General features: G+C 41.6%; 1 protein-coding gene across 4 annotated transcripts in view; it reads right to left on the bottom strand.

Annotated features, from left to right (window-relative positions):
- The window catches only part of UNKL (unk like zinc finger), a 71,193-nt gene that overhangs the window by 20,278 nt on the left and 24,894 nt on the right, over positions 1–26,021 (bottom strand). Inside the window, exons 5-11 of one of the 4 annotated variants that reach the window (XM_075830311.1) lie at positions 23,011–23,146; positions 22,024–22,141; positions 21,445–21,529; positions 21,178–21,344; positions 17,000–17,185; positions 3,279–3,341; positions 191–368 (exon numbers count right to left, since the gene is read on the bottom strand). In XM_075830311.1, the coding sequence (XP_075686426.1) occupies positions 191–368; positions 3,279–3,341; positions 17,000–17,185; positions 21,178–21,344; positions 21,445–21,529; positions 22,024–22,141; positions 23,011–23,146 (933 nt within the window). The remainder of the gene's footprint in view (positions 1–190; positions 369–3,278; positions 3,342–16,999; positions 17,186–21,177; positions 21,345–21,444; positions 21,530–22,023; positions 22,142–23,010; positions 23,147–26,021) is intronic. The other 3 variants (XM_075830313.1, XM_075830314.1, XM_075830315.1) reach the window with 3 other exon arrangements.

Raw genomic sequence — 26,021 nt, 5'->3', positions numbered from 1 at the left:
AAACCTTCACTGTGAACATATTACTATTGCTTTAGATATTACATGTGTATTTATAAACTGATTAGAATTTCCCATCTGACAAATATAAAGCTGCCATTTCATAATCAAATTTCTCGAATGTTTAAAATAAAATAAAAATGTCAATACAAGTGGCCATACTGAAAAGTAAAGACGAAACACGTAGGCTTACCTATTACTGATTCAACAGTATTACTAGCAGGGTAGAATGGGAGTGCTTTGGCATTAACACTTGATAGCGCAGTAGGGGATGAACTATCTGAGCCAATACTGGATGCCAGACTAGAAGTTATACTGGATGTTATACTGGAAGCCAGTGGGTTAACCACTGAAAAAACACTGAGATGGCTCTGTTTAAAGAATATATACATGAAATAAACAAATGTGCAGTTTTTTTTGCATACAAAATAAATTGTGACTAGAAGCAGAAAAATAAAGACACGTAAATTTAATAAATGAGCACGTCAAATAATATCGGACTGACATAAGGTCTAATTTATACAATCCTGGAAACATGTCATACAAAGGAGACTCAGAGGTGCAGCCATGAATTACAACTCTTCACGAGTCTAGATGGTGCAGGTGGAGCGTTTAGTGTGAACGTGCCGGCTCTGGTCCCCTTTGTATCATATGCTCACTGAGAAAATGTGGGAGATAGGTAGGTCACAAATTAACAATAGCGTACAGTCATTAGTTTGGATGGAAGTTGGAGATGCAATGAAATGATGAGCTGGAAGTTCACACGTAAAATAAATAAAAAATCATAAAATAAATAAATTGAGCGGCAATCCTATGGGGTGAACCAATTGTTAAAGGGTTTTTTCCACCATAGACATTAAAAGGGGTCCTCTGCCTTGGACAATCCCTACTTGATAGAAGGGTACCTTGACAACAAAAGGATCATAAAATGTCCCCCAGCGATCAGATGTTAGCTGTGCAAAAACCTGGCAGCAGTGTTCAGTTTCCCTGCATCGCCACCACAGGTGAAATGAGGCATTACACAATGCCCATTCCTATCAATAGGCTGTCTGTGTAATGTAGGACAGGTCCTCCAGAGCGAGACACTCGTTGTAGCCACTTTACACTCGGTCGATTCTCCTCTTTTGGCCAATTAAACCTCCCACACGACAGGTGATTAGCTTATCACTGAGGGCACCAGTGCTCGGACCCCCACCAATTGCGAGAACCGGGGTCCAGAACCCCCAGATCCTCCTTACTGCACCCTTCCCACGAGGAAGCGCTTGAATAAAGTGGCATTGAGAATGCGCCTGACACTCCATTCAATGTCTATGTGACTGACCGAAACAACCAAGTGCTGTGCTCGGCTGTTTCCGTTACTACCATTCACTTTAAATGGAGGGGCGGCACGCATGCTCAACCTCCGCTTCATTAAATGTCCTCCTCACTGCAGTTGAGCAGTGAGAAGGAACACAAAGTTCAGGACCCCGTTCTCGTGATCAGTGGGGCCCCCAGCGATCACAAAATTATCATTCTTTATTCTAGTACAACCCGTTTAACTCCGAATTCCTGAAATTGGAATTTCTAAACTGGACAACCCCGAGTAAGCTCAGCGGTTACGTAACTACCATAAAATAGAATGGATCCCTTTTCCATCTGTCTGTATGAATTGGCTAGGAGACCCCAGTTCTCCTGATAGGTGGGGGTCCCATACGTCATATGTATGAATGAAAACTCCAGCAGGGGTGCAGTTTCACACCTTGACCCACCATCCCTAGGCAAAATTGAGTTCTGGACTAAAATGTGGCAAAATATGGGCCGTGTAAAACTAGTCTTGTATTGTAAATCCAAACTAGATATTCAGCTCAGACAAAATGCATGGAAATAATTGTTCTTTAGAAGTTCCAACTCACCAAGACATATAAAGCGTCTCCAGTCATAAGAACAGAAGAAAGCAAAATGATGAATATCTAAAAGCATTCAGTAACATTCAAAATTTATAACTACACATATATGGAAGTGGAAAACATTTGTACGTTTTATCATCATGGGCCACCTTGAAAAGTCAAAGAAAATTCCAAAAGACAAATTCCAGATTTTAAAAATGCAATTTCACCCAATATTCCTCTTTTTATATTGGAGTGTAGCATTTCACTAAGAAAGTTGAGGAGATAGACTGTAGATGAAATGCATGGGACTTTCAGGTAATACATAGATCGACCAGGTTCACCACAGCGAGAGTCGCTCATCAGAGGACTCCCCCCTCTATGACATCCATATGTACATATAAAGGGAAAGGGTTATACTAAATAGATCACCTCTTTAAAGTCATGTTCAGACATTTACAAAATCTGCAATTAAATATGGTAAATTAGAAAGGGATTTGTTTTGTGTAATACGGTTACCCACCTTAATATAGGCTTGAATGGGCTAGTAAGAAAACTATTTTCATATACCCATAAGGCCGAATTTAGACGAACATGGTATATGTCCGTTGTTTCAACGGACAGTGTGGAGGGTCCGTTGAAAAATAGCCCGTCCTATTTTCTTCCGTTTTCACGGATCCCTCAATAGACACGTCTATGGGATCGGTGAAAACGGGACCCGCACAGGGGCAGTTCTGACGTGAAAAACTGACGCGTTTCACATTCGTGTTTCCTCACGTTCGTCTGAATTCGTCCTAAAGGAGATTCTGAGCTAATACATGGATGTCCTCCATTAAGAACCCTCGTCTATTAGCCAGAGTGGAGAGCAACTACAAAACGCATCTCCCTCCCTGGAGGACCTGACACTTCCTTGCATTACAGAGAGTACATTGATTTCAGAGGAAATTGTGCAATGCTTCAGTTCACCTGTGGTGGCACTGAAGGGAAATTTAACACTTGCTGCACGGTTCCCCACAAATGATCGTTGCGGGTCCTAGCAGCTGGATCAATATTTCGTCAGTGTGGAATCTTGCTTAAGAAGCCATAATCTTTAAGTAGCCTCTTCAAAGTGGCATCCGGAGAGAAAATGGATCATTTTCAATATAAAATAGCGACTGTTCAATGAACTTTGCAAGTGGATTTTCATACATGCAAACATTACACATCTTCACTGGAAATTATTTTCTCCCTTGGTATTCTAGTCAACTTTCCATCACAAGTTAGTTGACTGTTAAAGCAAAAGTTAAATGGACACGATAAGAGATGGATAAATGGAGCCTGATCTGGTAATGATGGCATGAATGCGGCTTCCACCGCTACAAGGTTAGACTAGATTTATTACAGACAGGTTAAAATCACACCACGTCATATTCATACCTGTTTGTTTTCTTGGTCATTCAACTTATGATTATTATCCAAAGACAGGCACTTGTGTTTTGCCTACAAAGCAAAGGAAACATTTGTTACAAGAGAATTGCATGTAAATAAGTGATGTTATCTAAGCAGATACATGGACACAGGATCTGATGTGGACTCTTTCTGCTAGATGAATATTTGTATGTGAGGCTTCATTCACATCTGCGCTAGGAAACCTATGGTTTCCGTCTGTGTCTGTCAGGGCTCCGTTCCGTCGGGAACGGGGCCCTAGCGAAGATGTGAACTAATCCTTAGGCTGTGTTCACATCACTGTCGAGTTAACCCCTCAGCGGAAAGGCAAACTGAAACCTTAGCCTCCGTTTCATTCACCATTGAACTCAATGGTGACGGAAAAGTAGCATATGGTTTTCGTCTGTCACCGTTGTGACAGGGTTCCGTTCTTGACGGAACCAGTAGCGCAGTTGACTGCAATATTGGTTCCATAAAAATGACAGAACACTGTCACAACGGTGACAGACGGAAACCCTTAGATAGGTTTCCGTCACCATTGAGTTCAATGGTGAGGTAAACGGAAGCTTAGGCTTCCGTTTGCCTTTCTGCTGAGGGGTTAACCCGACGGAAAACTCGGAATCCCTCAACGGAAGGGCAACGGTGATGTGAACAGGCCCTGATACTTGTGGCTCACATATTAGTTGCTTCATTATCTTTCTGACAAAAACCAGTGTTAACTTTTGGAATTTGCACTGCACATATCTGAATTATAAAGGGCTCGACCACACGTAGCAGAATTTCTGTGTATTTTCCGCCCGGCATTGCGGACGGAAAATACGCAGCAGAATACAGTAGAAGCAAAGTGGGTGAGATTTAACAAATTTCATCCACACGCTGCGTAAAAACTCAGACCCAAAATTGACCTGCGGTGCGTATTTTTCGTACCGCAGCATGTAAATTCCTGCTGCGGAAAGTGGACTGAATTGCTGCGTTTTGTCTGAGGAGATATCACCATCTCCAAGGATTGTGAAAAAGCAGCAAAATAGGCACCATTTTCTGTATTAAAAACCGCAGGAAATGGTGCGTTTTTTTCACAGGAGAATGTCTGCTACTTTCAATGGAATTGCTGCAGAAATTTCCTACAGCAACTTCGTTATGTGTGGACAAACCCTAAGGCCTAATTTACACGACAGAGTTTGGTCCGTGATATATGGTCTGCATGTCGGCAGTATTTCTCAGACCAAACACAGAGCAGGTAGGAACGCTCCTAGCATTATAGTTATGTACGATGCTAGGAGTCCCTGCCTCGCTGCAGTAAAACGGTCCCGTACTGTAATCAGGTTTTCAGCACGGGACAGTAGTTCCACGGGGAGGCAGTGACAGCCAGCGTCAGACAGAACTATGATGCTAAGAGCCCGGCTCCCTGCACGGTGTTCAGTCCGGGAAATACTGCCGACATGTGGACCGTATATTACGGACCGAACACGGTCGTGTGAATTAGGCCTAAGGGTGCAGTCACACAACAGATTTGTTGCAGATATTTCTGTGACTGTTGATGTTCACACGCTTAACAAAATACTGTTGAAAATACAGAGCTGTTTTCAAGGGAAAACCGCTCCTGAATTTCAGCCGTTTAAGCAACTAACTCTTTTCACAGCATTTTTTACGGCCATTTTTGGAGCGGTTTTTCTATTGAGTCAATGAAAAATGGCTCCAAAAACGGCTGAAGTAGTGACACGCACTTTTTACGAGCCATTTTTTTACGCGGCCGTTTTAAAAACGGCTGCGTAAAAAGCGCCCCGTGGGAACGGAATGCCATTTTTCCCATTGAACTCAATGGGCAGATGTTTGGAGGCATTCAGCCCCCGCATTTTTAGCCTTTTTTGCGGGATGTTTACGGTCCGAAAAACTTCTGAAAATAGCCCGTGTGACCATACCCTAAATTTGGTTGTTTCTGCAACAGGTGCATGGATTTCTGCAAACCCCATTTAGATGAATAGAACAGATTTTCAGTGCAGAAATTTCTGCAAGTAAATCTGCCGCACGTGACTGCCCCCTTAGGCCTTGTTCACACAGTGCAAAGTCGTTGTACAATTTGAATGTGTTTTTCAAGCCAAAACCAGGAACGAGACCCAAAGAAGAAATATATAAAAGTAAGGCCTTCTAGGTTTGCTCTCCTAGATTCAATTCTGGTTTTGGCAAAAAAATAAAAATAAAATAAAAGCATGCAAAATCTGCACTTTGCGAACAAGGCCTTAGGCTGGATTCACACAGGACAAAAATGCTATGGGATTTCCCTGCGAATAATCCTCGGCACATTACAGCGGCAGCCATGTGGATGAGATTTCAAGAAACCTCATCCACATACAAACATTTTCCAGATGGAAATCAGCGTACGCTGTTGATTTTCAAAACCGCCGCATGCTCATTCTTTTCTGGATGTTCACTGCAGATTTCAGCCTTTTCATCGTAGAAGGGGTGAAATGTGGGTTTTTTTTGCTGCATTTTTGTCCGTTGTGAATCCAGCCTTAAAATTCATTGTGACTAACCTATAACTGCACCATAATACTTGTACTGGACCATAGACTAACGATAAGGAAGTGCTCACAGGTGGCGTACTTGTATTGTATTTCTGCACCGTAAACATGCGCTGCAAAACATTTACAGTGTATGCCTATGGAGAAAATATTCTGCAACACAAGAACTAGAGAAATCTGTCTGAGTTACGGAATATTTTTCCCATAGGCTTACATTGAAGTATTCCGCACTGTATATTTATAATGCATGTAGGCCATGTGTGAAAGCACCCTAAAGAGGTCCTATGAGACTAGTCCCAGAATAGGCATTAATGTTTAATGGGAGGGGGGGGGGGATCTCCAGGATCCATTCATATTTTTAACTACGTAGGGGAGTTCGTATTTATTCAGTAGGAGGAAATCTGTACATGACAAGGACATGGGCACCAATATTCAATACCAATAACTGATCTAATCCAGGTCTCCGTAGCTCGACATTCTCTGCTCCCCAATCAGACAGAACTAAGAGTCACCTATGTCATTTAAAGTCACTGGCTGCATCAGACTTGTGGTTTTCATATCGCCCCATATAGAAAACAGGTTGCATAATCTCCAAAATCTCTTTTCACATTTGCATTGTCTTCAGTTATTTAGGCTTTTTTCACATCTGCATCGGAGGTTCCGTTATTTGTGATTGACAAAATAGCGCAGCAGGTAGCACTATTTTATCCGGCAAAATGACAGACACCACAATGGAAACCCGACAAGACTCATTGATGGCAATGGGTTCCGTCGAGTGCCTTCGGTGTCAGTCAAGTGACAGGTCCAGTGCTTCTGTTTTGCTCGCTATTGTGTTCCTATGACGGAACAGAAGAAGTCAAAACTTAGCGCAGTTGTATACAGAGCCGAATAGAAACCTAAAATCTGTATTGTAACTAATCCGGACTTATAACAATATTCTTGCTTTTCAAAAAGCAACGAAAACCCAATGTAACAGATACAGGCAGAAGGGTGAATTAATCTTTATACTGAATGTCCACCCTTGAACACCAATATTTTTATTTTTTTCCCCCATCTAAAATAGGTAAAGATTTCAGTGCAGATTTATTTTTTCATATATATCTTTATAACGGTCAGAGCTCTAGTTTTCTGATACAGAGCTCCAAAACCATTCTAGCCAGTAGGGGGAGCTTACTGCATTCAATTGATATGATGCATTCAATAATAAAAAAAAAAAAACAGTATACAGTAAGTGCTTAAGGTCATCATTTACAGAAGCACTTGGTCTGAATCTCAGACTCGCATTAAGAGATGGACTTTGCAGACGCTGTAGGATACATAATCGGAATGAAGATCACGTGACACAACAGCAGACCGGAACAGAGCAGCTACCCATGAAATGCAGCACCAGGTAAGCAGGTGCACATGACCACATTACATTTGCAAACAGGGGGTGTAGGGGACCGGAGTGCTACTTTAACTAGGTCTATGCAGGCGATCTGGAGCTCTGTATGGCAAAATCAGAGCACCGACTGCTATAAAGATATATGAAAATATATTAGCGTGTTGGACTTAAAGGGTAACTAAACGTTCAAACTTCTGACACGTCATAGTGACATGTCAGAAGTTTTGATTGGTGGGGGTCCGAGCACGGAGACCCCCATCAATCGCTAAAATGAAGCGGCAAAAGTGCTCTGGTGATCACTGAGCCGCTTAATTTCTGATCGGCTTTTTCCGGGAAATCAATGTAGCGGAGTACGAGCTCAATAGAAAGTCTATGAGCCCGTACGCCGATACATCGGCTTTCCGGAAAAAAACAGAAACTAAGTGGCGCTTAAGGTGCTTTGTTTTAACGATTCAGTGATCGGACCCCCGCCAAGCAAAACTTTTGAAACCTTGCTATATCGCGTCAGAAGTTTGTTGAACGTTTAGTTTACCTTTTTAACACCATGTTTTTAAAGGTTGAGATTCACTTTATTATATTTGTTGTCTGATTTGTCTTAAACAGTATATGACTATTGCTTAAAATAGGTCATGGACCATAAAGGACAGCACGGGATTTGGCAATAAAATTACAAAAAGTTGTAATCGTACTAAATCTATAGAACTGTAAAACATATACAGTAAATTATTAGAAAAGTGATACAATATAGAGAGAAAAGGAGGTAAATTTGCTCATACTGAAGACATAAAACTACCAACTGTGTAGACCTTGTAGGACACTTAGTTGATGTGATAATGGAATGGCTTACACAATTATCATTACACACGACACATTAACAGATTGGAAATCAATGGTCATAAAATCAGAAGAAAGGAAATCGTGGTTATTATGACAAAGAACACAAAAACAATATAATGGAAGCACCAATTACATTACATAGAATATACTGAAGAACAGAATACTAAAACATCACGGACACCCACGGAAGTCAATTGATTTCAATGGTTGGTGTGGGTTCTCCCAGGCACAGTGCTGCGTTTCTTGAACGTGGATAATACAAGAGGTTCAGACCCTCTATGGCCTTAACATGCTCGAATAGGGTATCTTAAACGAGTCGATTGTACTATCCATTCCTCTAAAATACAACATGATATCCATTTACAAAAAAGGAAGAATTTTATAAATCATCATTTAATGTGAATGTCCACCTTTTACCAACATGTCATTTTTAGGACCAAAATTCTGTGCCGATTAATTTCTTGATATATCTTTACAGCAGTCGGTACTCCGTTTTTCTGATCAAGAGCTCCAAATCCCCTTAACAAACATAAAAATTTAAAAAAACTTAACGTCACTGCCTGCAGCCGCCACTAGAGAGAGCTAGCTTCGGAGCTTACTGCATGTTCTTCTATAAATTTTTTAAAAAAAAGTAAGGAGTATTGAAACTATATTAGTGATTGGAAAATGTTAATGATTAAAGTCCCCTAGTGTCGTGACAATCCATAGAATAAATGTAAAACGTCATTTATACCGCAGTGAATGGAATAAAATCTCTACAAACAAAATTGCTATTGCTTACACTCACTTGTACTAGAGCTGGGCGATTTATTTTAACCCTATGGGCGATTTTCGATTTAAATCGAATTTAATAAAATGATTTTCTTTATATAAAATAGCTTTTTATCATATATTGCTATAATATTTCTGCGTAACTTTACAACTTTTAAACCTCTGAAAATACTTTATCAGAAATACAATTGGAAAAATGTAAATCTGAAAATTGATTAGAACCTCTGTTACCCTGTTCCGCCAGGGAACAGGTTAACAGAATCTATAATCGATTATGCACTTAGTGCATTAACATCCCGCTCTGCCAGTCACCACCTCAGCCGGTCTCTGACATTGAAGGAGAGAGCAGTCTAAATTGCAGCAAGGCCAGTCAGATAGCGCCGAGCGGGCACTTTGGAAAGATGTCCGAGTAGGAGAACGTAAAGTTTTGGCCCCACGATGGGGTTTTAAATAAATGAAATTAAGGTCTGCGTGTCAGCCGGATTTCCTAGCCCGACCACGGTACATGTGAACGGGACTCCTGGCATTGAAGTCATTGAGGCTACAGTCACATGACAGTGAAAAAAAAGTCAGTTTTTCATGGCAGTTTTGCATCAGTGGATCTCCAGATTTTCATCCATTTCCAGTCCGTCAGTCCATTTTTAATGGCCGTTTGTCATCTGTTTTTCATGGCCGTTAAAAAAAAAGTGATGGATTTAATGACATGTTTTTTTCTTGTCACAGCCCCCTGAAAACACCAGAGCCCACATAGTGACACCCCATATAGTGCCATAGTGCCCAGGTAGATCGAGCAACACCCTGTAGATAGCACCACTTTAGATCCCTCTAGGAGCAGAACCTCCATATATGGACGGAGACGTCAGGGACTCCCTCTAGGAACGGAATACCCCGGGTACAGCATTGGCAATTCCGCTCCTAGAGGGATCTACAGTGGCGCTATATACAAGGGGGTTGCTATCTACAGAGCAGTGTGACATTATAATAGGAGTCCCTGCTTCCCCACGGAACTGCTGTTCCACACTGTATAATTGTGTTCAATATGGAACAGCAGTTCCGTGGGGAAGCAGGGACTGAACAGGGAGCAGATGGCAAGAACAGGGCGCAGCTTCTCAGATGGGGCGAACCAGGCAGGTGACGAGGCGGCGAGCCCTCCCGCAGCACAGCGCCACTAGAGAATCGATTCAATGATTCTGTTAAAAACAGAATAGTCAGAGGCCTTGAGGGCGAATTAATCAAATTAATTTGATTAATCACCCAGCCCTAGCTTATACTATTGATTTGTCTAAAGTTTGTTTTAAAGTTAGGGACCATTTAAAAAGACCTCCAGCTAAAGTGCAACTTTCTATCATAGCACCCTCAACCCGAATGTCTATCCAGCTCTGGACGCTTTTTATGCATATTGTACTCATTTCCCTACAGTCTGGCCTACTCTCTGCTTCTGATCAGACACCATGTTGATTATTAGATTTCACCCGGCTTTCTCTACTTCTATGCTATTAATCCAATGATGCCTCAAGCACATCACATGGACAGTTAGAGCCATTATCAACTCTGCCTGCTGGGAGGACAGTGTGATTATCTTTCCCTCAGTATTCTCCTAAATAAGCCAAGAGACCATAAGTACACAGCCAGGGAGGATGAACTGTAACGGTCTAATCATCAGTAATGGTCAAAGGAGTTTAAACCCCCCTCCCGCCTGTGAAGAGCCTTTGCGGAACAGTACATGCAATTTCAGCATACACAAAAGTTCTGGTGCCTGTGTGAGTGACCCATAGATCCCAAATACTCAAGTAAAAAAAAAAAAAGACCACTGAAGACAAAAAAAACACACAATATTGATTTGGCTTGTTTATTTAGTAATTCAAGAAACTCTGAAAGAAATATTTTCCAAATGTTAACGCAAATTTTAAAATGATGAAGTCGCAAACCAACCTTCAGAGGAATGTGGGAATAAAAAATAAAAAGATTGATTACTTAACGATAATCGGTTTTTCATGAACCTATGAGACAACCCATTCGCTGGAGAGGAAGCCTGATGATATAAAAAAGGACAACTCTCCACACACCCAGTCTTTAGAAAGAACTCAGGATGAGAATTTGTTATCTTTTATCTATATATACTTTTTTTTTTTCTTTGCGCCACCTTAGTGAAAAGCTACCCCACACCATAAATATATATTTATAGTCCTATATACAAGAGGTTCTAAGGAAGTTTACTGAAGCGGAGGAAACTAGGGGGTTCTGTCATAGGTTCATGGAAAACAGATTACCGGTAAGTAATCAATCTTTTACCCTTTCACCTATGACAGCACCCCTGGAGATTTAAAATAGAACCCCAGTTTTTAGGGTGGGGCTACAGCTTGTAGAACTTTCCTACCAAAAGCCAGGTCAGTAACTGAATGCAACTGTAACCTATAATGCTTAAGGTGTCCTGCAAATCTGGTCTAGAGATGCATTGGCTCTTTCTGCCCAAGAAGTAGATACAGCTCTAGTGGAATGAGCTCCAAAGAATTCTGGGGCATTAGTGTTCTGGCCCACATAGGCTATGTGTATGGCTTGTTTAATCCACCGTGCTATTGTTGATCTGCTAGCTGCCGAAACTCTATTTGGACCCTGGAACTGAATAAAGAGATTCTCTGAAGACCTCCAGTCCTTCGTGACCTCCTCGCGTCTAAACAATTAAATTCCTGCTCCTTTGGATTTTTTGGAGAGTTACAGAAGGAGGGTAGAATAATTTCCTGGTCTTGATAAAATGGGGAAATTATCTTTGGCAAGAAACCTGGTAAGGTCTTCATAATAGGTCTTCATAATTACCCTCTCCTCCAACACCAAAGTGTTAGGAGGGAAGGCCGAGAGGGCTTTAATTTCACTTACTCTCCGGGCAGTGGTAACTGCTAGTAAAAATTTCATTATTAGAGTGAGTAATTTTATGGACAGGGAGTCTAAAGGATGAACCCATTATGGAAGTAAGGACGAAGTTTAAGTCACAGGGTGGGACTGAAGATCTTATTTGAGGTATTATCCTGGAGGCTGCAATCAGGAACCTTCTAATCCAGGGGTGTTCTGTGAACCTGGAATCATAGAAGGAGCTTAGGGCAGAAATCTGTACCTGTAACATACTAGGCTTGAGGTTCTTGTCTAGCCCTGCTTGGAGAAAGTCTAATATCAGGGGTATATCTGGATCAGTTAATGGATCTAAATCAATTCCTGAAAAAGGTAACAAAGGCTTTCCAGACGCTTAAATATATTTTAGAGGTAACCGTTTTCCTACTTGCCAATAAAGTAGAGATGACAGATTCTGAGCTACCTCTTTTTCGGAGGATCATCCTCTCAAGTCTCCATGCAGTAAGTTGGAGCCTGGTGATGTCTGGGTGAACTATTGGGCCCTGGGACAGGAGATCTGGTCTGTCTGGAAGAATCCAGGGTTGGGCTAACGACAGCTTCCTCAACCATGTGAACCATGGTCTTTTTGGCCAAAATGGAGCAATTAAGAGGCCCTGTCTTCCGAGAGTTCTAAAAAAGATCAGGGAAGTACACAAAGTGGGGGGAAAAGGCATAACCCTTTTCCTCGCTCTAACACTGGGAGAGAGCATCTACTGCTACCGGATATTCCCTGAGGTCTAGGGAGAAGAATCTGGGCACTTTCCTGTTCTCCCTGGTAGCAAACCGATCTATGGAAGGACTCCCCCCACATGGCCACAATCATCTTGAAGACTTCCTGGTTTAGGGACCATTCTGATTATAGCAACTGTCTTCTGCTCAAAAAGTCTGCTACCTGATTGTCCCTCCCCTTAGAGGGACAGCTGAAAGGGACAATAGATGCAGCTTAGCTAGGGAAAAAATATCTGTGGCTAAATTCATCAGAAGTCCTGATCTTGTACCTCCCTGATGATTTATGTATGCCACTGTAGTAGTATTGTCTGAAATAATTTATACCCTCTTTACTGAAAGTATAGGAATGCTGCCTTTTATAGCCTGAAGTACTGCCTACAGCTCCCTGTAGTTGGAAGATTTTATGGAGGTTTGAAGATCCCACTGACTATGAAGGCAGAAGGATTCACCATGGGCTCCCCACCCCCAAAGGACTGGCATCTGTTGTAATATTCAGGGTTGTAGACATTTCCCATGAAACAACCTTCCTGAGATTTCCTACCCTCATCCACCGCCTGAGAGAGAGAGAGTCTGGCTACCGTGGAAAGGTGTATTGAGTAATCTAGTGAGAATTTGCTCTTGTCCCACTTCTCCAATATGTCCTTCTGTAGAGATCTGGACCTGGACTGTGCCCATATTATGTCCGGGATACAGGAGGTTAGAAGACCCAGGGCGGACATAGCCCTTCTGAAATAAGTTAAGTGATCCAAAAAGGGGCCCAAGACCCTCTCTATCAAAGGTTGGATCTTTCCCTGAGGGAGGAAAGACATCTGTTTGTAGGAGTCTAAAAGGATTCCCAAAAAAATGCATCTGTTGGATGGTGTTAAAATTCGACTTTTTTACGTTTATATTCCATCCCCGATCTATTAAAGTAGATTATAGATGGCGCATCAAAGTCTGGGCTGTGTCTGCCACTATTAAAAAAGTAGTCTAGGTAGGGAATAAGAATGTCCTTCGTTCGCATATATGAGGTCATTTCTACTATAAATTTGGTAAAGACTCTCAGAGCCTGAGAGATGCCAAACGGGAGGGCCCTGTATTGGAGGTGGATTAGGGAGTCGTTCAGAACTACGGCCACCCTCAGATAATTTGCAGACAGGGACATGGTAATAAGCATCCTTCAGATCTATTGATGACATCATACAATTCCTGAAGAGAAGATTTACAGTAGAGGGGATACTCTCCATCCGAAATCTCTTGTAAACTAGGAAGGAGTTTAGTTAGGTTTATTATAACCCTGAATCTGTCTTCCGGTTTCTTTACTAGAAAAAGGGGAGAATATTAGCCCTTCCCTTTGTCTCGTTTCGGTACTGGTACTAGAATTCTCTTCCTGATAAGAGAAATAAGCTCGGACTCGAGAGCCAGCTGTCTCTCTGAATCTTTCTGCCACTTTGTGGGGAGGAATCTGTCTGGAGGAGGGTCATGAATTCTAGTTTATATCCTGTCTTTATAATATCTACAACCCACTGGTTTGATGAGATCTTTTCCCATTCTTGGAAGAATAGGTATAAGCAACCTCCTACCCCACTCCTTCTGGCATCTTTGTTGGTGATCCTTACTATTGGGATTATTCTGAGGCCTAAACAAGAAGCCCCTGTTCTTCTTAGGGAATTTAGAGGATCTAAATTCCTTTCTCTTGGCATTGTTTTTTTTGTTAAAATTCCTGGGACGAAAGAAGTCTGGTTTGTTCTGGGTAGGAAACCCTTTCTTCCGGTCAGATGCTTTTTCCAAGAGATCATGCAGTGGAGGACCAAACAAAAAGTTTCCCTTTTGAGCCCGCATCTCCCTTCCATGTCTTCAGCCATATAGCTCTTCTGCTGGAGTTGGATAGGGCTGCAGATCTAGCTGACTGACTGAGTCCACTGAGGCATCAGCCAAAAAGTCTGCGGCTTTAGACAAAACCGGGAGGGAAGCCAGTACCTGACCCCTAGGAGTTTTGTCTACGAGATGAAGCTCCAGTTGAGCTATCCAGATTTTAAGTGACCTGGCTAGACATGTGGCCGTAATACCAGGTTTAAAAGGCCCCTGCAGAGGCTTCCCAGGTCCTCTTTAAGTAATAGTCCACCTTCCTATCCATAAGATCGGGGAGGGAACCCAGGTCTTCAAAAGGTAAGGCATTTTTCCTGGATACCTTCGCTACTGGGGCATCCAGTCTGGGAACACTATCCCAGTCCTTCCTTAATTCATCCTCAAAAGGGATAATTTATTTTCAAAATTTTGGAGATGCCTAATTTTGTCAGGGTTCTTCCATTCCCTTCTAATGAGGCTAGCCACATTTTTGTGAATAGGAAAAGTCCTCTGTTTCCTAGGACCCAGGCCCTCAAACATATTGTCCTGGATGGACCGGCGTTCCTTGGGGTCATCAATATTCATAGTGGCCCAGACTGCTTTAGGAAGTTGATCCACATCCTCAGCTGGAAATAGGTTTTTTCCCTCTCCATCTTCGTCAGAGGAATATTCAGAGGAGCATAGCTCCCACTCCTCTTCCTCAAATATCTCCTCTTCATTAGAAGAATTAGAAACACCTAGGCCCTGTCTTGTCTTACCAGACGAGGTGCTAAGAAGATCATGTTTCTTTCTAAGGGATCTAAGGGAAATCTTAACCTCTGTTCGCACCATATCTTTTATGCTTGTGGCAAGGCTGGTGGAGTTCTCTGCCAGGATCTAATCAAAAACGTTTATGCCAGTTATGTTTAGATAAGAGGCTGCTAGCTTCTTACAACACATAGTACATTCTCTGTTGCGAGCCTTGTCCAACTTTTTCCTGGGACCCCCTCTGACCTATGAAACATGTAATATACAAGGAAGGACAAAATAAATGAAAAAAAGGTTTGTCCTACCATGCTTCCTAGAAGATCCCATGTCGTTTAAAGTACCAGACTGCGGGATCTTGCTGGGTAAGATAGCTCAGGTTGTTCAGCACGTCCTGCTGCTTCCATACTGGTTATTTGGTTGGAGGAGCCATCTTGGTTCAGGCCTAAAATAGGCCTAGGATTGGCTGGGGAGGCTCCCAGGCTATGACCCGTTGTAGCCCCTCCTCTCCAACTGGGCCGCCGGAACTCCGCTTCCTGGGACCTCTGCGCGTCACTCCCGCTGGAAGTGTCGTGCGCCACAACCGGAAGTGGTCACTGCAGTTAGCCGGAAGCAGCCGAACGCTAGGCAACAAGTCCTGGCTCCCTCTCTGTAAACTGGAGCCAGGCCTGACCACCGGAGACGCTTCTCCCCCAGAGGAGACCCCACCTGCGGCGGGAGCTTACCACCTCCGTAGCTGGAAGCGGTGACCGGGAGAGGAGGGGGATACTAGCCCCAGGCTTAAGGTTGCTCCCTTAGAGACTTACACCTTCAGAATACCTCCAGGAACACAGGTGAGTAACTGCAATCCTGGAGAGAGCGTCTTGATCCACAGGACAATCCCATCAGACAGGAGACCTGACTGGGTGTGTGGAGAGGTGTGTCTTTTTTTATATCATCAGGCTTCCTGTCCAGCGAATGGGATGTCCCTCCAGGGGTGCAGTCATATGTGAAAGGGTAAAAAAAATAAAAATTCTTTCATCAGCTTGTGATATTATCCTCTAGAATGCTTTAGTACTCAGCAGCACACTTCTTTTCATTATAGGACAAGAGTGATCCATTCCCTTAAAAGCTTTTTTTTTTTCTTTTTATTTAATGCTCTGTCGGTCCCATAGTCATATAAAATATATAATAACCTGTAAAGCCCCAATCATGCTAGATTGAAATTTACACTAGTTCTAAAACGTTATTTTATTGGAACAAATACATAATTATTTTAGAACAAAACATATTGTAATTCAATTTACAAATGAGTAAAGACAAGCTCTCTACTAAGGGTAGGGACACACGTAGCGTTAAAGGGGGTTTTCCATAATCAATATTTATCACCTCTCCATCTGATAGGTGGGGATCCAACGGCTAGGACCCCCACTGATCCAGAGAACAGGCTTACCTTATGTATTCATATGTGAGCCCCATATGAATAGAGCGGTACTGCGTATGCTCTGAAACCGCTCTATTCATTTTCTATGGGGCTGCCGGAGATAGCACTCAACACTCGGGTGGGCCCTTATGTTTAAGGCATAGGAGGATAGGGTGGGTTTCAGGGCTTCCTTAGTTTTTGTTTTTTTTTTGTTTTCATTTTATTAATGGAATTGTTTTTTATCCACGGTGTTGTATGAAATGTATGCAAAATGTTTAATTAAAAAAAATTAAAAAACACCAAAACAAAGAACGCCATAACAATGAAATACAGGTCACAAATTTTTAATCTTTGCCTGAGAAATTGTTCATGTAAATAATTTATTTTTAAAAAAAATGTAAGGTCTCAAATGTTATTAGACCTTTTCGTTTATGCAGCTTGTCGTTTTAACATTAACCAAAACAGGTTACAATTCCACTAAAAGTATTTTTATTTAGGCCAAAAATTGAGAAAAAAAAAAAGTTTTGCAAAGTACATATAAAGAAAATGTTACAAGAATGTATTTTCCAAGTTGTGAGCAAAAAAAAAAAAAATGAATCCCAATTTTGACACATACCTGATCTTCACGTTCAAAACCTGGTGCTCTTGGATAGGTAGAGCCTGGTGAAGAGACACCTGGAGTGGTAGATGCACAACACAAACCATTTGCTAATGATTTTGGCCTGCCTATGGATCCAACAGGCGAGAAGGAGCTACTGCTCCCTGAGCTGGAGGAAAGTGTTGGACTACTACAGCATGAAATCTGTAGAAGAATATGAATACAAAAAAACAAATAACAGAGGTGCCGGAGGTTTGTGTCACCGTACATTTATATGATTTAAAAAAACACCTAACTTAATTACCCCAGCTTACTGCCCTTACCACACGTTCTTTCGTCGTCTATTTTAGCAGGTGTAAAGTATAATACATAAATCATTTAAAAACACAAAATAATTAGCACTATAGCAGCGCTGTGCAACCTTGGTTAGTCCGAGATCTACTGTAATAATACAGAAGTTACTTAACCCCTTAAGGACGCAGCCTAGTTTGGGCCTTAAGGCTCAGAGCCCATTTTTCAAATCCTACATATTTCACTTTATGTGGTAATACCGTCGGAATGCTTAAACCTATCCAAGCGATTCTGAGATTGTTTTCTCGTGACACTTTGGGCTTCATGTTCGTGGTAAAATTTGGTCGATATATTCAGTGTTTATTGGTGAAAAATTGCAAAATTTAGAGAAAATTTACAAAAAATAGCATTTTTCAGAATTTAAATGCATCTGCTTGGAAAACAGACGGTTATACCACCCAAAATAGTTACTAGTTCACATTTCCCATATGTCTACTTTAGATTGGCATCGTTTTTTGAACATTCTTTTATTTTTCTTGGACGTTACAAGACTTAGAACATAAACAGCAATTTCTCATATTTTTAAGAAAATTTCAAAAGCCTTTTTTTTAAGTTATCTGTTCAGTTCTGAAGTGGCTTTGAGGGGCCTATGTATTAGAAACCCTGATAAAACACCCCATTTTAAAAACTAGACCCCTCAAAGTATTCAAAACAGCATTTAGAAAGTTTTTTAACCCTTCAGGCATTTCACAGGAATTAATGCAAAGTGGAGGTGAAATGTGCAAATTTCATTTTTCTTGCTGAATTTCAATTTTATTCAAAACATTTTCTGTAACACAGAAGGTTTTACCAGAGAAACACTACTAAATATGTATTGTCCAGATTCTGCAGTTTCTAGAAATGTCCCACATGTGGCTCTAGTGCGCTCGTGGAATAAAACACAAGCCCTAGAAGCAAAGGAGGACCTATTGCATTTTGAGGCCTCTTTTTTATTAGAATATATTTTAGGCAGCATGCCAGGTTTGAAGAGGTGTTGAGGTGCCAAAACAGTAGGAATCCCCCAATAGTGACCCCATTTTGGAAACTACACCCCTCAAGGAATTCATTTATGGTTGTTTTTACCATTTTGACCGCACAGTTTTTTCACAGCACCTATTTGAATTGGGCTGTGAAATTAAAAAAAAGAGTCATTTTGTTCCAATAAAATGTCATTTGTGATCAAAATTTCTTATTTTCACAGGGAACAAAATACCCCATTTTGTTGCCCAATTTGTCCTTAGTGCGGCAATACCCCATTTGTGGTGATAAACTGCCGTTTGGGCCCATGGGAGGGCTCAGAAGGAAAGGAGCGCTGTGTGTTTGTTGGAGTCCAGATTTTGCTGGATTGGTTTTCGGGTGCCATGTCGCATTTGCAGAGCCCCAGAGGTATCAAAGCAATGGAAACCCACCAGAAGTGACCCCATTTTGGAAACTACACCCCTCAAGGAATTCAAATATGGTTGTTGTTACAATTTTGACCGCAGTTTTTTTCACAGCACCTATTTGAATTGTATTGTGTCCTCCCTTCATCACAAGTGCTACAAAACTATACATCAATCTTCCCAGCTCTTCCTGCTCTATAACATGCGGCCTTTAGATTGGATAGCGTTTTCAGCATGACAGGTTCCCTTTAATAGAAAAGCCACAAGCAGGTACAGGGGCTGAAGTGATACAGAAGGACTGATGACAAGACTAAGGTAATATAAGACTGCTGTCATCAATGCACCCGCTGGAGGGAATTTGTCACCTCTTCTATGACAGTTTTCTGGCGTAGAATGTGAATGCTTCAAAAGACACAATTAGAAGAAAAAAAAATAAAAATGAAGGCAGAGCTTTGTGGAAGGGCCGTGACCACCGCAGCACAACACATTTACTATAATTTACGCCATAAACTGTCGTAAATTATTGGGGAAATAATGCCAACTCGAAGCTGGTGTATATTTCCATCTCCTGTGCACGGACAGCAGAAGAGGTGACAAATTTATTAAGAAGCGCGCGTCTCCTAATAGATTAGTCGCATCTTAATCATGCAGACTTCATACTTAGATTGGCGTATAAAACGCTAGTCGTAGAAAACCTGCCCCACTAAATGACGTCGCCTTTAAATCAGCAGTGGCCACTAGGGAGAGCGCACTGCATATAGATATATACATCTCGCACTGAGTTCAAGCTGTATAAATCTGTATGCAGTGAGCACCCTCTAGTGGCAGCTGCAGGCAGACAATTTCTAGTTGACCAAATGGTCGTGTGAGCGAAGCAGGGGATTTGGAGCTCCGTATCTGAAAAACAGAAATTAAACCCTAGTAAATATCGTTGATAAAGTTGATCAGCTGAGCGAGGTGCACTTTACTCTCTTCATTGCCGTTGACAACTAAAAACAATACCATTAACACCTTCACGATCCCAGACAACCAGGAATATGAGGTTTTTATCCCCTAAACCATTTTAGACCACCTTGGAAATTACAAGGAATACTAACCACGAACCTCTAAACCGCTCTAAGAAAATACACATGATTAACTGCATTTAGAAAGTTGACAAACGGAGTATAAAAATAGGGGGGTATCTTGCTGCCTCTGCCATGGGCACTAATATTTTACAATTCTTCTTTAGAAATCCTGGATTTGCCCAAGGCTGGTGTGAGGTTAATGGCTTAAAGGGGTTGTCCAGCTTGGGGGTGTTTTTTTATACTGATGACATATCCAAAAGGAAAGGGCTAAGACACCCGGACCCCACACCAATCAATTGTACAGACTGCCTCAGGCCCCGTAAGCTATGCAAGGGTCGGTGCCGGAAGCAGAAGGCTCCAACCACTGCATAGCGGCCGTGCTAGGTTACTGCAGCTCTGCTTCTATTCACTTGAATAGAATCAGAGCTGCAGAACAGCCGCTATATTGTGACCGCAACCATCTGCTTCCAGCAACGACCACCGCGTAGCTTCCGGCACTCAGAGACCGCCAAAACAGCTGGTAGTGCAGGATCCGGGTGCCTGACCCTCACAAATCATATCCTGATGACCTATCCTGTGGATAGTTGATCAGTATCAAAAACAGCCCCCAAACTGGACAACCACTGACGTTGTTGTCCAGAACTTTCAATTGGTCTATGTATGGGAGTCAGACAGACAATGACCAGTAGAACTTAGTGACTTAGATGCAGTACTAAGGGTCCTGTTACACGGCCCGACATGGGCCATGTAAACGAGCGCCGATCAACGAGACAGCTTGTCGATCCTCGCTCGTGTGCTCCTTTCACAAGGAGCAATGCAGGGGGATGAGCAATAGTTACTACGATGGTTTGTCCCCATACATTTCCATTATGTCGGCAGCATGTCTCCGTTTACACAGGGGGATATGCTGCAGACAACAATAATATTTAATGCTGCATAAATGATACGCCAATGAACGAACGTTTGCGCATTCTGCAAGCTGATCGTTGTGTTGTTTACAAAGGCAATGATCAGTAACGAGCGCTCATATGAAGGCTGGTTTGTCAGATAATTGGCCCGTGTAAAAAGGCCTTAAGGATAGATCATGTACTAAGGAGGGATCACCAATTTAAAGTCAAGGAAAACCGCTTTCATGATTTCATTAAATTATTATGTCTAGATCTTGGTTTAGAGCGAAAACAAATAAAATGAAAAAACAATTTAGAGGGGAGAGAATATTGCAGGAATAAAAAAATATAATCATCGTTTTATGGCTATTTTTAGAAGTCTGTGTTACTCAAGAAAATAATTTCCTGCTACAAACACCTATTAACTTAAGATGTATGTAATGGCGTGCTGTGGAGATCCGCAATGTCCGCATATAAAACCATTGAAAAATTAAATCAAAAGATAAATAACGGATGGCATTCACACTTACATTTGTGGTTTGTTCGCTGTGGTTCAGGAGGCTATTACTACAGCTCATATTAGTGTTCCAGTCACCGGAGAAGCCCATACTGTCTGAAGAATAGAGAGACGGTGCTTGTTTTATATGACAGCTTGACTGCATCATCACATTCATAGTCTCTTCAGCAGAGGGCATTCCTACAAGTACAAGTCATCGGGCAGAATTACAACCTCTTGTGATAGAAGAAATAAAAACATAATACAGCGGCATCACATGTCATTTGTAGCCGTTACTTACGTTCCACATGTGCGAATGCACAAAAGGGTCCTCTTGGGCAATACCCAGTTTGCCTCACATCATTGCATTTTGTAGATTTGTATATCTAAGGAGAAGACAACATTAGGTCAATTATCTTTCAACAATAGCGGTTTTAATTATACATAGTGGAACGTAAAAGTATACAGAAAAGTTATACAATTTTCCATTATACTTTCTATATTAATTCCTCAGGTACTCGGCATCTTACAAAACACAGCTCTGATAACCGTACGGTAAAAAGCCGTGAACCTGCGTGTCCATCAAATGACCATGGACAGATTTTCATCCAATGGAAGTAAACAATGAAGGTTCGTATTGAATGGCAGCAAGCAGAGATCTTAGAAACCATCCAGGATTTATACAGAAAGTATACTGGACTTTCATATAACTTTTTATTCTACAAAAGAATAACATTTATTTGCTAAAATTGGAATGCCCCTTTAGGTTTGGGTCATAAATAAAATTAGAAAAACTGGATCAAGTATCTTATTTCTTGCGAATACTTCGTTTCACAATAGTAATTCAGTGAAGGCAGAGGCTGCCGGGAGAAGAGCTCACCTCTGGATGGAACTGCTGTTCAGTGCGGGAATGGCAGTACTGACAACTGTCCCCATTTTCACACTTCGATGGCTCTCCCCACTCATCCCCATGTTTCACGCTTGGGCATGGTGTGGATCTGAAACAGACAAACCAGTTTACACCTGCCTAGAATCAAAGAGTTTCTCCACTTTCTGTTTCCAGAACAACATTATTGAGTAAAAGAAACAGAGTTTTAGGATAAAATAAAACGGGTAAATTCTGTCCGTTCAAAATTTTTGCCTACGTTTGACGGATCCTGTAATGGTCAGACTATAATGGCATCCGTCTTGAAAAGCTATCAAAAAGCTCATAGGATACCGTGTAAGAAAAAAAGAAATAAATATTATATATATATATATATATATATATATATATATATATATAATAACATTTTTACTGGACTCTGCAAGACTGAATAGCATAGTCCACTATACTATTCCTTACTTTTTTGATGGCAGTATGGGAAGATATACCAGCCAGACGGAGGCCATAAGGATACTCAAAATGTAAAACGTGATGTGAACAGAACCTTAGGCCGATTGCAGATGGGCATAATTTAGAAGACTATGGTACTCTAACCAGTTCTAATGAGCAGCGGGAGGTTGGGGTGTTGCGTCTGGCCCCCCAAAAAAACCTCACCAATATGCCCATCTGAAAGTTGCCTTAAGGTCAGGGTTGACGTGACACTAAATTTGTGCCATTACCACGACTTGCGTGCACCCTACAGGAAAGAACATTGCAAGATACCTTGCAAACAAGTAACAATTTCCACAGGGAAACATTGAAGTTGCCCGTAATTTGCGGAAATGCTGCACGTTTAATGCATTTCGTTGGAAACGGTGTTTTACCATGGAGCCTTAGCCTTATGGTGTGAAATAGCACTGAACAGAGGACTCACAAGATCAAATATACCCACAGATCTCATACACAATCAACAACGTGCACACAAATAATGAATGTAGGCACCTGTATTTGAATTTCCTTGGATTGCGTCTCCGGTCTCTGCTGTTGTGGTAGTGAGGGCAGGCATATCCTTGGCGACAGAGTCTGGGTGGTTTAGTACATTGCTCTGTTTTATAGCTGGCTAATACAAAGTTTGTGTCTGTAGAGAAAAAAAATAAAAATTAATTAATGTAGAATATATTTCGTTAAGCCAGCTACAGTACCGGACATAATTAGAACAGTAAAAATATAAAAGTTTTCATAAAGAGAAGAAACTGTAGTCAATAGCAATTTGCGGTAAAAGGGTTAAAGGAGTTGTCCTGGATCCGGACATTTTCCAACAACTCCTCAAACAGGAAAATGACAAGCTTAGTAATCTACTTAAATGGGTTGTCCCATCAGTAATTATTACATTTCTCTGACCGATCATTCAAAACATAACACAGGACACTTCAGGTTTATCTTCCAAGAGGGAATCAAAAGAACACCAGGGGGCGCAATAGCCAGTATGTATGGATATATCTAGACACAGAAGCATTATTTAAATGGACTCCAATTTCTCCTCTCTGAAGCCTTTCCAGCTTTTACAGCAGCATGGGCGGAGATGGGTGGTTGGCTGGTTCCCATCCCATCTTTTTGTCCATGGTTGCGTAAGGCTTTGTCAGAGATGGGGAAACATGCTCTCTACTCTTCATATTGTTGAAGAGGCGGGCGATATCGTTCTGAAGACAGGCTAACTTGTTCATGTTTGTTCCCCTCCTTTCCTTCCACTTCCCCCTCCTCCTCCTCTGGATAATACTGCAAAATATTTTGACTCCTTGATGTGCACCTTGTAAGACCTGTAATCTAGTTGTAGGACAGCACATTCATCCTTGCTCGTGCGAGCGGTGTCCCAACCATAGTCGCCATGTAGCCCTAGCCTTAAAGGGGTTACGTATGGACCAAAAACTATTAGCAGTGCAGTCACTGCAGTATTAGAGTACACGCGCTAATATACATTCCGGTCACTCTGATTCTGAGATTTCCATAGTACTGCCGGGGGACCGGATGTCTAGTTGCAGTCTTCTTTGATGACCATATGACTCTTCGTCATGCGACCGACCCGCTGTACTCCGTGTACTCGCTGTACTACTGCTCCTGCTTGTACATAGAGTAAAGCGGGGACAGTCATGTGACGAAGAGTCAAATCATCATCAAAGAAGACTGTGCAACTAGACTTCCAGTTCCTCGGCAGCGCTATAAAAATCTATGAAAATCTCAGAATCAGCGCGACGGGGGGGACCAGAATGTATATTAGCGAGTGTACTCACATACTGCAGTGAATACCCCTTCGAAATCAAAATTATTCTGTTCCGGCGCCGGTCTTCCTCCCATCAGTGGGCCTAGGCTGGTGAGATGCAGCGTCCACAGTGATGTCATGTCACCTGACTGCCTTGTCCAATGGCACTGTGGCATACATAAATTGGAAGACAAAGTCTCGTGCCATTACAACAGTATAGACGCAACAGAAGGGGTTCAGATGGCGAATATATTCCTAACCTATTATTTACAGGGCTTATTCAGAACCGTCCGGATCAATTTGATGTATAGATGAATATAATCTAATATATATATATATATATATATATATATATATATATATATATATATATACACACACACACACACACACACACACACACACACAAGGCCCTATTCACACTTTGCATGCAGGTTTTTTTGTGTTTTTTGTTTTTTTTACTAAAAATTACAACGACATTACAAAAAGATGAGAAGTATAAACTTTTAATTTGTACTTCTCTTTAACGTGGACTCCACTCTGCTAAAAGAGAAAAACATAAGACATTTTTTTGGGCTTACACGCTATTTGTCCAAGATCGTATTCTATCATCAAATCACTTAACCGAAACCCAGATAAATGTCTCGGATCATGTGAAAATTTTGTATATGCAGAAAAAGGTAATTATGGCATAACAAGCCATTTTATTTAGAAGACATTTATGGTATACCCTGCAAAAATCCCATAAGTGTGTAAGATGACAATACCCGTTAAATATGTGCTAGGACATCTCAATGATGCAATGTCTGAGTAACAAAAATAAAACGAACTGCACTTCCCAGCTTTACCACCAGGGAGCAGTTTGGGAAACCTGTATTTTTTCCCCCATGACACAATGGACATAATGCTAGGATATACCATCACTTTCAGCTCAGTGGAGGTCCAACCACTGTCACCCACAATGATCCGGAGCATGGAGCAGTGTTGCATTTCCCTGCACAGCAGGTGGTTGGAAGCGCAGCTATGCATCCCCGTTATTTTCAGGATCATGAGGGTCCCAGCAATTGGACCCCCACGGATTAGAAAGTGAAGCCATAGCCTAGCAATATGATGGGAATAACCCTTGAAGATGTTTGCATGACAGAATTCAAATGCACAGTGTTATTAGGCCCTGTTCACACTGAGTTTCTTGCAGGCAGAAAACATCTGCCTCAAAATTCCTTCAGGAATTTTGAGGCAGATTTTGATAGGTCTGCACTTACAGCGTTTGTCGCCCATGGACCAAAAAAAAAAAAAACGCTGCGAAATAAGCTCGGAAACCAGCACCACAGGTTTATTCTACCTCCCATTGATTTCAATTGAAGGTCAGAGGCGGAACCGCAGCAAAGAAGGACATGCCACTTTTTTTTTTTCCTGCGAGCGTCAAAGTCTGCTGGAAAAAAAAAAAAAAAAAACATCTCTGCCTCTCATTGAAATCAATGGGGGGGCGATTTAGGAAATTTTTTGGCGCTGATTAGTTCCAGATCATTGAAAACACTCATTCATTGGCTGATCATATAGTTTATGCAGCATTAAAATATTATCGTGGTCAGCAGCACATCTCCCTGTGTTAACAGGGAGACGTGCTGCTGACACGCTGGAAATGTATGGGGACGAGCGATCATATCATAATAACTATCGCTCGTCCTCATATATAACCGTTCATTGCTCCTTGTGAAAGTACCGATCAACAAGCAGTCTCGTTGATCGGCACTTG

The sequence above is a fragment of the Rhinoderma darwinii genome, chromosome 6, assembly GCF_050947455.1.
Source record: "Rhinoderma darwinii isolate aRhiDar2 chromosome 6, aRhiDar2.hap1, whole genome shotgun sequence".
In the NCBI taxonomy this organism is placed as follows: domain Eukaryota; kingdom Metazoa; phylum Chordata; class Amphibia; order Anura; family Rhinodermatidae; genus Rhinoderma; species Rhinoderma darwinii.
This window is presented reverse-complemented; position numbering and strand designations above follow the sequence as displayed.